The sequence below is a fragment of the Coloeus monedula genome (genome assembly GCF_965178545.1).
Source record: "Coloeus monedula genome assembly, chromosome: Z".
Classification (NCBI taxonomy): domain Eukaryota; kingdom Metazoa; phylum Chordata; class Aves; order Passeriformes; family Corvidae; genus Coloeus; species Coloeus monedula.
In genome coordinates, this window is record NC_138822.1 from 78,060,838 (window position 1) to 78,079,063 (window position 18,226).

An 18,226-nucleotide genomic window follows, 5' to 3' on the forward strand; every position below is an offset into this window, starting at 1 on the left:
ATCTGCTAAATCTCAGTTTTTTATTCCTAGCTGACTTCTACGCCAAAGGCAGCTGTTTGGCCTTAGGTGTGATCATATTCACCAACCCTGGGGTGTGGGAGTGTAGGAGAATGGTTCTTGTCAAGAAAGAGGCCGTGATATTGGCTTAAACTCTTGTGTATGTCATTCAGGATGCCACTTGTTTGAATCAGAAGGTGTGTCACCCAAACAAGCCTTGCTTGAAGGCCGTCCTACTGCTTTCTTGCCCCGGGCAGACTCTCTACAGCCTCTGACCTTCACACCCAGCTGTGCAACCCAAGACAATGCTTTTTGTCACACCTGGGAAGACACTATATGATGGCTCTGTATCCAGACACTGCCTCTGGTCATCTTTAGAGACTAATCTTTCAAGGAAAAGATGACCTCTGTCTGTTCTGTGTTGTACAGTGAACCTGGTGTGATGGTTCCTGGCTGCTCTTCCAGGAACTGCTGCAAGAAAGATAATAAATAATTAGATTTCTGATCTAGGGAGTGGAGAGACTGTGTTGGTTTAGCCCAATCTCTAAAGTCAATAAACACACACAATCTTCATTCCCCCTTGCCTGTGGTTCTGTGCCATTCTTCCACATCTCTTTTTCATTAGCTATTCATAACAATAATAATAGTTGTAGTCATTTTGGGAAAAAAAAGCCCCAACAAGAAAGCAACACATCCAATGTACCTTACATTGTGGCAATATAATTTCACGTTAATTGGCTGTCTGCTTGGAAGTGTTAGTATTTTGTGGTTTATAATCAATGGGTCTGGCCATTCATCAGTGACTCCAGAGATGGATAAAATAAAGATTTTTGGGAATTAATTACCATTCAAATGGCAGTTCATGGGCAGGAAGTATTTTACTATCATTCCAGGTTCCTTCATTCCAGGTTTGATGCTGCATTCCCTAAGGCCAGTCCTAAGATATTTAAGTTACTTTTCCCTTATTTTTAACACTCTTCCAGTCCTGTCCATTGGGCAGCTTGTTTTATGAAACAAACCTCCCCTGGCACAGAACGTGTCCTCCTCACTTTCCACAAGCATTCGTAGGCAGCTTCTCCTATGGGAAAAAGATCAAGCTGATTCCACTGTAAAAATGTAAGGAATCAGCCCCACAAAGCTGGCTCCAACTATTTGGAAGAACATCATTATTTGGGGAGATTTTCAAAGGGAATATTTAGACACCCAAGGCCCATTGACTTTATGTGAGATTTGAGCAGTGAAACACATTTGACACTTTTGAACACCTCTATTTATCTAACCAAGTTATTTCTGTGGAACTAATGATTAGAGAACCTGAGCACCTAATAATCTTTAATGCATGTATCCTTGCAGCACCAATATTATTTTATAGAAGGAAGCTGGAGTCAGAGCAAGATGTTCGGCCAATTTTACGTGTATATTCAGACAGTCAAAGGTAATAATAGTCACCAGATAGAAATGGAGTGAAAATAATAGCCTGATCCTAAGTAACCTCCTGAAGGTCGAGGAGAATATCTGTGGCAAGGCAAGAATTTAAGCCTCAGTCTTCCAAGCTGCAGTCTATTGCCCTGTGTAGAGCTTTCTCTTCCTCTGTGCAGGATCAGGCTGCAAGACTGTCCTTAATATTGAAAAGAAAGGAAACAGTCCCTCACTAATTGAAGCCAACTGTTTATCCTCCCTGGGGGAAAATGTTTCAGTGCAGTGCTGCCTTGAAAATTACCTCTCTACAAATGATATTACAAGGGGCCATATTCATTTTCTATCACAGATTCCAAAGCAAGCTGGTTTTAAAGATAAAAATATTTTTTTAATTATGAAAAGACATTTTAAAGACACTGATGCTACACACTACTTTTAATTTTAAGTTTTTGGGAGTTTTTTTGGTTCCCTTTCTGTCCTGAGAATGTGAGTGGTAGCAAACCAAAATACATAAATGAAAATGGAAATTGACTTTAAAGAGGAATTAAAACTGATCAGATTACCTCTATTGCTCAGGCTGATAGGGATGCAGCCCCTCCTACTAGTCCCCTGATATTGTGAAGGAAACACTTTAATGGAGAAAGATGACTTTTATTTTTAGGACAAACCCCCAACTTCTACAATCCATAGTTTTTATATAGCAATTTTTATTCATAGATCTTGCCTAGGGTTTCAGAAAAATCAAGTATCATCCTTCATATGATACAGATAGAAAACTGTAGCCTGAAAAGGTGAAAGTTGTGATTCATCTTACCTCTCTTTAGGTGTCTAAAAGTGAGATATCTAAATCTAAGTTAATTGCCATGGGTTCGTTCCTGATTCGGTAAAGAGAGAGAGAAGGGAAACTTGGAAGTACCATTTATCCCACCTGTCTTAGGACAGGATGAATCATAGTTTGGAAGCACCACTCTCTCTCCACTGTCCATAGGAGAAGACTAGATGACTTAGACTATATGCTTAATACTTTTGTGACAAAGGTAGAAAAAGTGAATTCTGCCTGAAATAACATTCTAAGAACAGTGGCGTAGTATCCCTATTTAAAATTTCTTCTGTCCCTAAATCTCAGGCTCCTAAGAGGTCCAGATTCTGGGTAAAAGCATTAAATACAGTTTACTCAGAGAGCTAAATTATTTACATAGAGTGATTTTCTGCCTCCCAAGCTGATTTCATGTACATACTGCAAAATATATATAGCAATTGGAAAATGCTGTGTATGTCATGAAGAAAAGTTTTCTTGACCTACAGTATTTCTGGAGTCTTGAAACTTCTTGCAAGCTGTGATACTCTAATCTGGGATCTCAGCAGGCAAGAGGCAAAACCCTCCTCACTGAAACTTGCACTCAAAGAGGGTTCAGTCTGCATCAAAACTGGGTTGAGCCAGTCTGTGTGCCAACAGCTGAGGGTACTGCCCATGGTGCAGACATTTCCTAGCTCCTGCTTTCCAGAAAGACCCTAAATTACTCTGGAGTCAAGGGTATTTGCAAGTGTACAATAAACAAGTGACAGTTGAGAAGAAGCAGGCACATATCACATATCAGAATAACAGAATGTTCTGAGTTGGAAGGGACCTAAAAGTCTAACTCTTAAGTGGATGGTCTATATGGGGATAAAACCCACAACCTTGGCATTATTAGCACCACCCTCCAATCAACTGATTTAATCCAAAAAGCCACCACTCACCATCTTTATGTGCTGAGCACTGGACTCAGTTTATACCATGGACGGCAGTATAACCATACCAGGTCTGAAAACAACAATCTTGTTTACCCAGATTCAGGATTTCAGAAGTGTTTAGGTACTTTACTGACACTGATCACACTTGGGGATATTTGGATAAACAAATGCAGATTAATTACATGTCTATGCCAGATTCATGCCACTCTAAGTTCCCAGAAAGATCTGAAATTCAGACCTAGGGTAATGGTGGCAGGCAGGAAAAAAGCTCTGGGTACCTTCTTAGGTTTTTTATTGCTAACTATAAAACACGCCTCTTTAAAATAACGGAAAAGAACCCATATGACAGGAGTTAGGACAACACAAGCCCCTCATATCTAACGTGTTGGTGACTGCATAGGGGTTGTTAGAACAGCACTTCTCCAAGAGCTGGATTTGGACTCAGTGTGAAAACATTTTGATTCTTTGTGAATGTCAGACCAAATACTCAAGGAAGAAGCTTGGAAAATTTCAACAAGCAAATGAAATCTCTAAGGTATGAGCATCAGTCACCCTCACTTTATTCAACATGGGCAGAAAAATGGCCCATACATTTATTTTCCCCCAAATGTTTCTTCTAAAGAACAGCAAAACATGCCTTACTTATTTTAAAGAAATGTCTGTGTAACCGTAACTAGAAATTCATCAGTGGAAAAAAATACATAATAAATGACTTGTTATTTCGACTCTTTTGTGAGACAGGTCATTAGAAACTTCATTTGTCTACACAGATTGCACTTATTCAGCTGTATTCTAATAAAATGCACATTGCTTCCAATAAAGGGAATGCATTTGCTATTGATGTGCTATAAACTACTATACAGAGAGGTGTTATTATATTCCTGTGTAATAACAAGCCAATTACAGTGATCAGCAAAACCTTTACAATAAAGTCAATGCACGAGGAGTGATTATCATAATGCATTCTAACTGTTCAGTGCCATAAATGCTTTGCAATTAATTGTGGAGCGTATATATAAATGTATTATTAATGCCGTATAAAACCCCATTGACAAGCAACCTTTACATTAAGAAAAAGATACTGGGATTGTTATGTGTCCCCAAGTTCACCTAGGAGGCTGAACTGCATTTACAAAGGTAGGATTTTTTATAGGATTATATTTTTTATTTCCTCCACTCTTCTCCTCCCACTGCTTCTCCCATTTTTTTCCCTGTAATGGAAGAAAGCTCCAAATATCACTCTGCAGTATGAGGACCCTCCATCACCCACTGCAGCTGATTTTTGGCCCTGTACACATCCTCCTGTGTACAGCTACAGGCTTTCATTGGTGCCTTAACCCTTTGACACTGACAGCCTGTGCATGAATGCCAAAGGAGCTATCTACAAGAAATAAGCAAAAAAAAGCATATCACAGCCTAAGCAGACAATAAAGAAAGGGTGTGAAGGAGAATGCAATCAAAGCTACATAATTGATCAAAGGTAGCAAGAAACAGAACCAATATCAAAACCTCGAGGAGATAAGCTCCCCAGCCTCTCTTTCCTCCTTGTCAGTACATTGTTAGGTTACAGATACTTTATGAAAAATGTGCAATGTGGCTTTTGGTTTTTTGGTTTTTTTTTCCTTTTATTCCCCTAATACTTGATTTTAAAAGGTTGTCCTTAGGACATGTGCTAGAACACAATGTCCTGTGGATCTTTTCCAGTTTCTATTGATGGGCACACTTCCATCGATTTCAATCACCATGGGAAGGGCAGACGTGAACAAAAGTTTGATGTCCCTTATATTCTTTCAGCATTTGACTATGGAATGGAGCACATCAGCCTTCAGCAGAGTCATCAAATATAAAACACTACACATGAAGATCTGCTGAAGCCCTTTTTCTCACCCAGAATTAAGTTTTACCAGAGAGTGGAGAGCATGAATGGGGTCATCCAGGGCCACTTTGATTTAACTGATCCATTTGCATGCTGGTACATTCTCTCTGCTTGAAAATACAGCTTTCTGACAACAGAGGACAACAGAGTGTCAGTTGTCAGGAGGGTCACATAGTGCTGAAAGTCCGCAATAAACCAAGAGATTTTCAATTCCCATTGGTTGTAATCAGTCCTACAACCAGCTACAGCTAGAAAGACAAGATTTCCCTGACTACTAAAATGCTGTTTCTAGATCAGGTTTATCTTAGGGCTGAAGGAAAAACATTACAAATCTGAAGAGATGTTCAGACCTGAAATAAAATCCAATGGACAGGTTCCCAGACTGGTGCTCAAGATTGTGAAATATCTTAAGTGACTCTCGTGGTCCTGGGCCCTGCTCTTTCCCCAGCCCTTGACAAGACAGGCAAACAGGCTTCAAGGCATTGACATCTCTCCCAATACTGCAGCATCTCCTACAGCCATTCCTCAGGAACATCTGACAATGATACCAAGGTTTGTTGCTGGTCCTGACACTTCCCCAGCCTCAGAGGCAAGCAAGATGCCTCCCACTTTAATATTAAGATCTTTGCCTAAGTTCTTGCTTTTTCCTTTTCTTTTTTTTCCCCATTGATTCATGAGCTCATCTCCACTCCTGATAGACTTTTTAACAGAGTATTAGTTTATTTTTAACCAGTCATTTCTTCTCTTTACCCTCCACACAGATATACTGCAATTCAGCACCAGTGGGTAATATTTGATATATAATTAATAGAGAAAAAATATTTAGATTTGGATGTGGGAGTATTTTTTTTTAAATGCCTCCTGAAAGAAAAGTCAAAACCAGCTGATCAGGTTTGGGACAAATCTCTGGAAGAGGAGATGTATGAGACTTAGGAAGAGGATTTGACATGGAGCTGGAAATCTCCTTTCAAACTGCAAGAGTTGACAAGAGTTGACAAGAGGGCAGAGAGATGCTCTTAACACTGTTGTGAACACTGAGGGAAAGAAAGGGGAAAGTGATACCCTGGGTGTGGAAAATTATTTTTCTTGTCCAGATTTCATGCAGTTTGGAAATGTTGCTGTACAACTAGTAGTCTGCATCTCCAGTGAAACATTTTCAGCAAAGACTGGGATTCGTGTGTGGTGTGACCTTTGCAAGTCCTTGTCTGTGCCGTTCTCTACCTGAGCTATAAAAGATCAATGTGGGCCATACTGCACTCATTGTGAGGTTGAAAGAGTTAATGGAAATGTGTTCATTGAGATCTTTCCCTCAGCTCTGAGAAGGGAGGATGTTATCTTCTTCCCTAAATATCTGGGCAGAGCCACCTGCTTACTCCTGCTGAATGGGTGTGTAGAACATAAAAGAAAAAAACCATGAGGAGTTGAAGAAAAAGCTGTGGCAGGCCACATAAAGGCGGGTTGTATGGATTATCACCTTGGAAGAGGACATTCCCTCAGCCTGCTCTCCAACCTCTTGGGTGGGAAGTCTTTTAAGGCAAGAGATTGGAAACAGCTAGTAAAGTGTCTTCCAAAGAGCTTGATGTTACAGGCCACAGATGTGGGTCAGAAATAAGGAAGAGATGAGAGCTGCAAAGGTACAACTCTGACACATGCCTAGCCCCAGACTTCAGGACTTCTTGCACACAGGCACAGTCAAACCTTCAGCAGGGCAGAAGAGAAGATGCTGAGCTCTGTCAAGATTGCCCTCTCCTTTCTTAAATTTCTTCAAACTTCTCTGGTCTAAAGGTCTGAGCAACTAACCTACCCTTTACAAAGGGCTTCCAAGGAGGAAGGAAATCATTCCATGTGGCATTGTTATACTAGTGTGAAGCCAAACTAAGATGAAGATAACCAGTCTTGCTTGCCTGCAGCACGTAAATAGACCTAGATCTGGCTCGTACCTGGATGGGAAGCTTCCTGAGAGGTTTTGGCCATCTGCACAACCTGTGTAATTCTGATCAGTTAAGTGGAAAACAACTAAATAACAAATAGTTACTGGGACCTTGGACAGATTACCCTGCCATCTGCAGCAGAGAGCTAGCAAGTTAGAAATTACCTGGATTAAGTAAGAATCAGACCCAGGCTTTTGTCCCAAATGAAAATGGGGCTTAGAATATGTGGAGAGGCCATTCTGACCCTATCATCATTACTAAGCCAACGGAAGGGTATAAAAAGGAGCAGATCATTGTGCATGAGCAAGGCACACTGTTTTGCTATTAACTGTAATTCAGTTCTTGAACATTTTGCTCGGAATCTGGAATAAACCGTGACCAAACAGATAGTTTCAGACTCTGCACATCAAGTAACAGGCAGAAAAATGCTGTACATTAGTTGAAATATGAAGTCCAAGCCTTCCATCTGCCAAAAAGCAGAAAATGGCACAGCACATGCCGCCCTCAGACAGGCACAAAAAGATAATGTGCTTGAAAGCACAGACAGAAACTTTAGCAGATTTCTTGCTTGCAGAAAACACTGCAATACAATGCACCATAGCCTCTCCTGTAAACCTCTTTGCACCCTCTCTTCAGGACACTGCACCCTTTCAACTCTAAACCACCTTCTACTTTTCCTTTCTTTAGTCTGGGAGCCTTCTGTTTCTCTTCCATAAAATGCTGGAGGACCCCAAAACCACCATGAAACACTTTTTGGTAGTGACATTTACACTGAGTTGGGGTAGCACACCGTGTACATCATTGCATGTGTTCCTTCACGGACCTTCCCCTGTCCTTTGAGAGGAATGTGGGAGTAGTGGAGCATCTAAGCATCACTAACGGACTGCAACTGGAGCAGCAGGAGAGTCCTTTCCTTTTAAAAAATATTACTGCCTGTACAATGTAGTGGGACCTCGGGGCTGCGTTTATCATAGGTTAACCCTGCCAGCTGCAGAGAGAGTTGCCTAGTGAGAGCTGGAGATATTGTGGATGAAATAAGAAATGGCTCCAAACTTTTGCCCCAAACCACAAAACAGATTTGAAATCTTCCTCCAAGTTTGAGAAACTTTAAGTGATGGATATCTATAGGATATTTTTAGAGCTTAATATCAGACCAGGAACCAAGGAAAATCACCTCCACCAAGATGAAAATAATAGCAAATTCTAACAGTTTAATTGGGATTTTTTATGTTCAAAATTTTGATGTGGAGTTATAACTTACCTCCCTAAAACTATATTGGACTAACTAATCTCTGGCAAAGTAATTTCCATATAGTCAAGGTAAAATTTGGCCAAAACAAAACCAGTTTAAGAGTTTTTAAGAAATTCTTTATAGAGCTGGACTTACTCTGGTTTTTCAGAACCAAACACTGACTTGTTCCCTTTCTATCATATTCTATCCCATTAGTGTTAAAGTCTCTATAAAATCTCAAAGGGCTCTGACCTTCTGATCAGGTATTTGAAGCTTCATGAAGCATTTTGTAGAAGGAGTATTCCTATAGAACATTTTGTACCTTGACTATGCGCATACATGCAACAGGCAGGAATGTAAAATGCAAAATTTTTCGATTAATTTAGACTATTTCCCTAGAGAAATATGTCGAGGACACATTCATTTCTATTTCCCATGAGATTAGGCAAATGTAAATAATGCCAGTTTTTGCTGAAAAGGTTTTCATGCTTTGTCTTGCACCTAGTCCAATATGGAGAATAACAAACAAAATAATAAACCCAGCAAAACTAAAAAGGGACACTCAGCATATCCATTTTGATGGGTTGAGTGTAATTTATGCCAAACAATATATTGAACACTTTCCCAAACTTAGATGGTCTAAATTCTTGTTCATGCACACTAAATGCTAACACTCCCTTTCAGTTCAACTGAGAATTAGGACACAGGGAGGGTTAAAGACCAAAAAAATCCAGAGTCCAGAACAACTGGAAAAGCTGAGCTGAATCTGGTTGAGGGGGAGAATAAATTTGTGACTCTCATCACCTTTCAGTTGTGGAAGAAGCTGCTGGAAGATTCAAAGATTCACATTTTAGCAAAATGCAAGTATTTGTCCCTAAAGAAAACACAATCTCCCCTCCTCAAGAATACTGCTCATCTTTTGCAGTCACAACCTCCTTGCAAACTGCAGTTTCAGAGAGCCCTGCATTTTTTCATTAACACTGTGGCCTAGCACCAGAATTCCCCATGATCCAGGATGTGTATTCAGAGTGTGGACTTTGGTGGGCCAAAGACTTGTGCTGTGTGGAAGAGCTGCCTCATCTTCCAAGCCCTCCTCCTCCCCCATGTCCCATCCCAGTATATGGACAGGGTATAATAAGCTACAACTTAAGTTTCTTTGTTGTTGAAGTTGACCTTTATCTTGCAGCCCTAATGAAGTCTTTAGATGTCCTCCTAAGGTACATGGCCTCCTTTTTAGCATTCTGTTTGTTGTGCCTGCTCTAGCTGGTGGGCTCTTGAAGAACGTAACTTTTCATACAATGCCTCCCTTGGGTGCCAATTGTTCTTTTCTCCCATGGTTGCCCTTGAGTCATGCTGTCCTGAAACATCACCAGCCCAGAAGCAGCTCGTCAGTGGGGAATTAGGACAACGTGTCTTTCACACCAATGATGAACGCACCCGCTTGGCCTCTGCATTATGATCAGCACTGACAGAAGAAATATGGGAGCAGACTGGATGGGGAAAGATGAGGTTTGTGCGAGATGGGGAGATAATTAGCTAAAATACAGTGGGGAGGGGGCCACTGGTGTGACGGATAATATGGAATCAAACTGCCACTGGAGCCCTTTGCAGTTCAAACCACCGCTCCTGAAAGCAGCTGCTCTTAGCAAAGGAGTTTGAAAATCCTTCCCAGAAAGCCAGGCATGTGTTCTCTATTACTGATTTGCATTAGAAAAAAAAAAAAAAAAAAAGAATGATTGGGAGCTACATACCCTGTAGGCGCACTAAGCAAATTGGCCAGCCTAATTATTATTTTTTGGTATGTCTAATTAAATAGACAAAAGGCCCTCCCTTCACTCTCGCTGTCGGCACGAACTCCACTGGAATGTGCATAATGTCCCTTCATTTGCCCAGGCAGCTGAGCCTTTCTGTTTTCCCCTAGGAGACTGGCATTGACAACTGCCCATGGCTTACCCAATCCTACTCAGACACGGAGCCAGATCATCAGACAGGGAGGGAAAGGGGAGGAAATTGACCTGGTTCTGTTAAAAAACACCGGACAATACTGTAGGATGTGACATGCCTTTGTTGCAAGTCAGGAGTGTGCCCTGGCCCTTGATAGCAGAACTTGCCAGATCCCATCAGAAAATTTCTGCCCAGTATTAACCAAATTCCCCCAAATTTTCTTTTTCGAGGCTTTGAAAGTGCAATATTTATCCCTGAGATTTCTGGTGTTTTTCCAGCACTCAGCTCTCCTGTTCTGCAGTTACAGGGTACCACAGCCATTCCTTACAGAGCCTCTCTCAACCTGTGGTTTCAGCGCCCCATAACACCAACTCTTTAACTACAAGCTACGTACAAAGTCTTCCAATGACTTGAGTCACTGGAGAGTTTCAGCCTCATACTGATGCAGCCATAGTCCCTGAAACCCACAGCTTTCAAGTGAAAGGAGAACATGGTGCCTTTTGTCTGTGAGGCATTTTTCTCCTTTTAAGTAGTTGATGCTGGAGATTTCCACTAATGCCAATACAAATGAAGAGTTTATATTTATGTTGGAAATTGAAGAGTTTTCAGACATCTAAGAGCCACATCATTACTAAATGAGAAAATCTACTCCCACATTTATCTGATACATAAGTACTAGAGGTTTTTACTGAAAAGATGAGGAAAAAACTCTCTATTCTTTTCCCAGAGAGATAGGGATAGAGAGGAAGAGAACATGTCATTATATATATGTGTGTGTATATATATAAATGTACAGATACAAGAAAAAAAATAGCAGGATGGTAATTTATCCAGCATAAGAGACCATCTCACACTCTCTCAGTGAGCTGTGTGTTTGATCTGACAAACAGGCTCCTATTAGAAGAGTACGGTGAAGTATCACCACATCAGTTCAGGTAAAAAACCTTTTACAGGAAACACCTCATCACCAGTGATCTATTGAACAATCACTTAACAAAGCCTTCCAAATCCACTGTGTGGAATGGAAAAGCAAAAGACCAGCTCCTGATTTCAGCTACACCTGTGCAAATCCTGAATATCTCCCCAGGTCTGAGAGAAGTCTTCACTTTCCCCAACAGGTTTATCCAGATAAGCTGATACAGGTGCAGAAAACTGCCAGCTCAGAATTTGCTTTTTCCAAAAGCAGAGTTGCTTCAGTGCAAGCAGAAACAACATGGTTAGAGAAACCATAAAATATTTGCTTTATCCTAACCAAATTAAACACCTCTACAGCTCAGCCTGACATAGGTCTGAAAAAACCCCCATTGCTGTCCACTGCTGTTAAACTTTGTTAAGTCAGTGCCTGATGCTTCACTTCTTAACGAGGCAGTTATTTGTTTCTCAGGCAATCGCTGGCACCTGCCTGCCTTTTAAAATCAAATAATAATTGAATATGAGGAAAGTGAGACGAAGTAAAGGAGATTTAATAAAGAGAATCTTTGCTGCGGAGGGAATTTCTTTGGCAGTGATTACGTTACTAATTGATCAGCACATTGCCTGAGAGAAGCAAGAGACAACAATTATATTTAGCACTGTGGCTGAAAGCAATGCAGTCAACTACCTCCTCGGCTTTCGCTGTCCGCTGGCTTCACCTGGATCGGTCTGTTCATCTGTAAGGAAGAACAAAGACAAGTAATTAATGGGGGAGTCAGACATTCATATACAGAGGTTTGCTTTGCTTCTTTACTGCGTGTCATAATTAGCACCAGATTTTACTCCACAAGGGGGGAAAAAAGCAATTAGTAAACAAAGAACTAACCATGGAGTGCAGGCTGCTGCTTGGTCTGAGGTAAATAAATCAATGTCACTCCTCTTACCTGACAGTGGCTTTGTTGAATCACATTGGGAGAGGGATCTGACTCATGTCACACAGGTCATGAAATTTTAAACATAACTTCTAAAATTTCTAATAGTTTCCTTCGGAAACACTGGTGCATGAGAGCAAAAATGCTTTGTCAGAACATCAGGATTGCTGAAACTTAAATTGCAAGAATTTCTTGAGATTGGCATGATGAAAAGGAGGTAGAAAAGCTAATTCCACTTCTACTGCTAGCTCAGTAGGATAGCCATGTGTAACATAGCAGCCTCCATTTCAAACTTGGGGAGAGGGATTTGGATCTAATTTGTCCACATGCTGCAGGAGTATTGGATACTGAGAATTTCCTGGGAGTAGAGGACCGGATGTTCCTTCTGTTCCTTTTTCAGATATCTTTTTCCTTTCTCACAATATAAGTAAGGATAAAAACCTTGCTGTTGTGCTGTGAATTGGTTTTCTGTTATTCGAATTATCTCTCCCTCACTCAACAAAATCATGGGGGACCATCACTGTCCCCAGAGCTGCTCACTCCCAGGAGAGAGGGCAACAGATGCTCACAATGTTCTTCACTGGCAGTGCCTAACGTGATGTGGGTGTCTGAAGAACAGGGATGAGGATATTCCCCTCCTGTCAATAGCCAGAGAGGCAGATTTGATCAGAACCAAGGACTTGATCTGAAAGCACTTCCCTGCCTCATACTCCTTGTCACATAAAGAAATCAATACACTGTGCAGATGGACTACTCAAAATATCTTTCTATGTGTGACCACCTCTGAGCAGAATGAAAATATCTTTTTGATTTGTCAACCAACAAAGAAAGTACAAGTTCAAACAAGCATCACAAGGAGCAGGAGGTCAGGAGGCAATAGGAATCTCCCAACATATGTCTTCGCAATAAAGTCAGACCACAAATTGGCTGATGAATGTCACAGGATGCCTTCAGGGAATACTATCCATCCCTTATTTGTAGCTAATCTCAGTTGGGCAGCAAGGCCATTAGTTTTATTTTTCTTTTTTTTCCTAATTTCTCCCCCCCTCCCCTTTTTTTTTTTTTTTGAAAGTGGTTCATAATAACTTAGATTTATTCTAATTGCTCTGCACACATATTTAGTAATAACAAGTTATCAAGCTGGCTGACAAGAAGGTTAAGATGATGAAGAGCCTAGCAGATCATGCTGTATTGTTGTCTCTAGAGGAAAATGTATTTATCCATAAACTGACTGCAGTTAGACTTACACTCTGGAAGAGAAGGATCAATGGCTACAGATGCTACTGAGCAGTTTCTGCTCTCCTCTATGCCTGTATCATCCAAAAAAATCCAGACACCTGAAGTGCTAAAACCAACAAAGAACCTAGGTAAACCTTGTATCAGCCCTTGCTTCTGCCACTGCAAAGACCTGGTCCTCAAATTCTACAAGATATTAGCAGGGCAGAACCATATATGAAGCAGCAGCAGAACAGACATCCTGCCACAGGGCTCCCACATGAGAGCAGCTAGCTGTTACACACATTCAAAGATCTGACATCACACAGGTGAGGAGAGTAACTTATGTCATATAACTCCAAATGTATAGAAAGTGTAACTTCGAGCCACTCTTAAGCTTGGTGTTTCCGATGAAAACACGTTCTTTTGCAGTGCCTGTTCCTCTCTACTGTTCATGAAGGTCGTCTATGCATTTAGACTTAGGTGAGATGAACCCCATCTTGCTTCTCATGTGCAGGACAATGAAACCAAATTACCCAGTTACTTCCCTCAGCTGCTCAATCGCTGTGACTGTGTTTGCAGCAGGTTGGTGTTGGCACCAGCCATGTACCAATGTCTGACTTGAGACCTGGTCACTTTTAACACTTGCACTCTTGTGACATATTATGCATTCCTAATGTGGACCCTATGTCTGATCTAACTCCTATGGTCAGAGGAGGGTGGTCAGAGGTGCCTGGTGCTCATTACACAACAGCCAGAACCTGCATCCTAAGCAGTAGGTAAGAGAGAAAATCACAGTAGCTAGGAATTTATAGGAGGTGTGCCGAATACAGCCTTGAGAGGCAAAGTCTGGAGTCCAAAAGGACACAGCCTTGAGGTGCAGAATATCCCATAAATCTACCAACACAGGCACTGATCTGAAGCATGCTAAAATGAAAAATGAAAATTTCCGCTGAACTCAAGTAACTTTTGGATCCAGACTTTAGAAAAACTAGACAGAGCTCTTCCTTCTTTTTGAGCTGGATGAAGTCAATTTGCACAAGGCAGAGGACATTATCAGACCCTTTGGCAAAAGTGAAAGGAGACAAATATTTGTTTGGGCTTTGGTTGTTTTTTTTTTGTTTGTTTTGTTTTGTTTTGATTTGTTTTGGTTTTATTTGGTTTGGTTTGAGGTTTTTTTTTTTTTTTTTGAGATTGAGGAGTGAGAAAAAGAAGTCAATGCCTAAAAAAAAGAGTGAGGGAATGAGCATCCAACAGAGGAAGAAGAAACTGGGGAAATTAATAAGTAAAAGGCTAGTATAATTTAATGTACACTATGATTTATACACTTGACAATTTCTTTATAGACCAAAGAGAAAGTGCTGCCTGAACGGAGCCCATAATACAAATTGAGATCATCTTGACATGAAAGACACCAATTATAGGGAGAAACGCTGAGAGGAAAATAATTAAGTTTTCTTTCTCTGTCTATGGATTTTTTTTTTTTTTTACACAGACACTCTAGGAGCAAGGACCTATCATGGGGACCAGAAGAAGGCTAAGTGGAGAAATTAAATGGGAGAACAATGTAGCTTCCCCAGTCTGGGGAAATACCTTCTTGGGGAGAAGGGAATTCAGAGATTCAAATTCCCTGTTTATTCTTTATCTGGAAATTACCATCAAGTTAAGTGGAACGAAACCAAAGTTTATACTCCAAAATGCATCCTTCTGAAAAGTGTTTGGGGAAATGCTGATGTGGACATCTTTAATATCTGTCCTGTCTTGGTGGACCTGTGATGGAGAGTGTGACAGGAGAAAGAGTATTTGCCAGATAGCAAATCTGATTAATGCCATCAGGAAATCCACCTGGGATCATCAGAACTACAAGTGTGGCTGCAAGGTGCTATTGAACCCTATCACTAGAAGGCTTCAAAAGGGATTTGGCAACATGGGAAAAGACCTAGGCATGCTGACCCAGCATTTGAACTGACAGATGGAGTGAGTGTACTGTTAGGCTTTCCTCTAGGACGTGCTACACTCCTGCCCATTCAGTGGTCCTTTCTTCTGCCCATGAATGCTGTTTGTGCTCTCCTTTGAAATAAGATCATGCTTCCTTGTTCTATGTTATCCCTGTTGGGGTGCCACCGGGAAAGCAGTAAACTGTTTTACCATTAGTTAGTCCCAAAAGTGTTCATCTCCTCTTTAGCTTCTCTACCATCCTTTCGGTCCTGACTAAAATTTTTTATTCTCTGCATAATGTGAAGATGTCTGACTTTATGGTACCAGAGTGCTCTATAGTTTTAAAACCATTATAAATCAGGAAAATGTTTATCCTCATTCATGACTCAGAGTCCCATTTGGCCAAAAAATTTACTTTGAAGTGCATCACTCAGCAGCAATTTTGTAGCAAAGATATGCTGAGGACCACTGAGGCACAAAGATTTATGCAAGAGCCAAGTAATTGAATTTGGATTTCTGGATACATATATAAGCACAGTTTTCAAAGAGGTGGCAAGGGAGTGGGACACCAGGGTTTTATTCACATCTTTGTCCCAGTGTGGAGTCAGGAAAAGCCTGTGGCTCAGGTTGCCCATCTGTACTGGGAAGAAGTACCCCTGCAGCTGTGAATAGGCCTATTTCAGTAAGAGAGGTTGTGTGTCCTTTTCTTACAAATGCCATAAATATTTATGTTGATGGTAGAGTTAGAACTTTATGTGCATCACACTTCTCATTTTCCTGTGATTCTTTGCATGTTCTTCTCTGCTGAATACCACCTTTACTATCACTGTTGCACAACTTAATCAAGGTGATCGTACTTGTTACGTTTCATATCCTTCATTTTGGGCTGTCCTTCCCTTTCTTTGCCTAAAACCAACGCATCCAAATTATGCCAGATGTCACCATCTCACACCAAATTGCCACTGCCCCACCTACCCCCACCCCAATTCTCCCAGCAAGTAGAAACACAACATCATTTTTCATGTCCAATTACAGCCACGGTGGTGCCACCGTTAAAAGACAGCGCAGGTACCCCTGTCAAAAAGGGTTTGAGTTACAAGAAGCGATGAATTATAGCAAGCCCTTTTTCAATTCTCCACAGAAATGAAATGTCAGAGCTTGCTGCTGTATTTTTCTCAGCACCATCAGCTACAGGCCACTGCAGGAATTAGACAGGGGACAGACGCTTTTCTGCATCATGATTTTTCTTTTCCTAAGGCTGTCGCTTTTTTCCCCCCACCAACCCTTTTCTGCTCCCTCTGGCTTTGATATTAATTTAGAGCAGGTAGAAGGATCACCTGGGAAAGAAGAGTAGGAAGCAGAGACAGCTGATTTCTCACTGTCTCCATCTTTCTTCCTCTCACTGTTCCTACTACCCTTTTCCTTCTTGCCTCGCCACTTTTTCATTGATCATCAATATACCTTGTGCTTCTAAGTAGATCTAAAACTCTACTTGAGAATGGAAAAATACAGAGACAAAAAAAAGAAGACATGGAAAAAACCCCCATGAATATGGCGATTATCCTGAATAGTTTAAAATGTGCTCTGAGACAGGAAGAAAAAGGGAAAAGATGAGGAGATTACTGAAGATGAATTAAATGCCACTAATAGTTAGGAAGATCATGACCAAGCAGAAGAGAACAGTGTTGGAGATAATCTGCTGGTTGTGCTTAAGGATGACGTCACTTCAGGAGACAAAAGGTTATTCTGGAGCTTGTATGTTCTGTAGGACTCTTGAAAATTATCCTGGTGATCATCTAAATAAAAATAATACTCTTTCCTCCCTCCTTAGAGATCTTAAAAAAATTGAATACTCCTGGAGGATGTATTGGGGGCTTTGGTTTGTATCAAAAACCATGCTGCATATGTTTCTGGAAGTTCCCAAAGAGTGTAAAAAAGTAGAGGTGCTAACGTCTGGCAAGGTCTGTTTCCAGCTCTACTCTGGCTTTCTGGATAATTTTGGACACATCATTACATTTGCCTCTTTCTCAGCTTTTTCTTCTATATAATAAAGATGAAGATATCATAATGTACTATGAAGGTGGCTGATGAAAAAAAGTATCGAAATTCTGGTGTTAAACAAACAAACAAACAAACAAACACCCAGTCATTTCTATGCCTAAATTATGTGGACAGATACAATGGCAAATAACGAACTCTTCTTGTGCACTGATGTTCTGTTGTGTTTGGTATTGTTCAGGCATCAGCCCCCTAAATCAATGATGAAACACAGCTGTGACATAATCATGAAGGATGTGAGCTGGGAGGTCTCAGCAAATGCTTATTGGGCACTCCTGCATCTCTGTAGTTGCTGGTTAGCCTCATGGAAAAAAAAATCCCATCCCAGAACAACTTCCTCCCTAAAAATAATATGCAGTTCTTGATGATCTCATGACATAGCTCAGATGTTAATTGGAGGTAGGAATATTTTAATAACTGCTATGAAATTTTCAGAAAATAGTTTTTTTTCTGTTTAAAATCTCTTCCCAAAACACTAAGAGGAATTTCATTTTACCACTTCTGCCAACTGAATCTGCCATGAGTCTTTTTTTTGAATCTGCCATGTGCACAATAGTAATTTCTCTGAATTCAATACAGCTATTCATGTGAGCAAAGGTATTGGCAGGAATGTGTTTGTAGGAGTGGGTCATAATTTTTAAAGCATTGAACAAAATCTGCCCTGATAGAGGGCCCTAAGGAAATGCAAACTATATTAGTGTCAAAGTTGGAAAAGCCAAGAAAATCACCTACAATTGAATTGTGTCTGTGTAATTGCAAAGTTCAAGTAAATCACTCTGTACCTGATTCTGAGTGACATAATTTAATTACAGTGATCTAAACTAGATAGCCATAAGTGTGAATCCAAAGCAATCTCCTTTCTCTGAAGCAAAAAAAAAAAAAAACCCAAAGTTAGGGTGCAGGTTCTCAGCTCAGGGAAATTTCTCCAAATGCTGCAGAATCAGGAAGGTTTCTCACCACAGGTTAGCTACACAACCAACCTCCTGTATTTGTCTATTTGAGATGTAATGCATAGAGCAAAAACCTGTTCCCATGGGAC

At 40.6% G+C, this 18,226-nt stretch overlaps 1 protein-coding gene across 20 annotated transcripts in view; it reads right to left on the minus strand.

Annotated features, from left to right (window-relative positions):
• CELF4 (CUGBP Elav-like family member 4) overlaps positions 1-18,226 on the minus strand; it is a gene marked incomplete at both ends in the record, with an annotated part of 677,793 nt that overhangs the window by 271,324 nt on the left and 388,243 nt on the right. For 14 of the 20 annotated variants that reach the window (XM_082302229.1, XM_082302219.1, XM_082302230.1 and 11 more), the window contains one exon: positions 11,733-11,781. In XM_082302229.1, coding sequence (XP_082158355.1) covers positions 11,733-11,781 — 49 coding nt within the window. Of the gene's footprint in view, positions 1-11,729; positions 11,782-18,226 lie in introns of all 20 variants that reach the window. The other 6 variants (XM_082302222.1, XM_082302232.1, XM_082302223.1 and 3 more) reach the window with 1 other exon arrangement.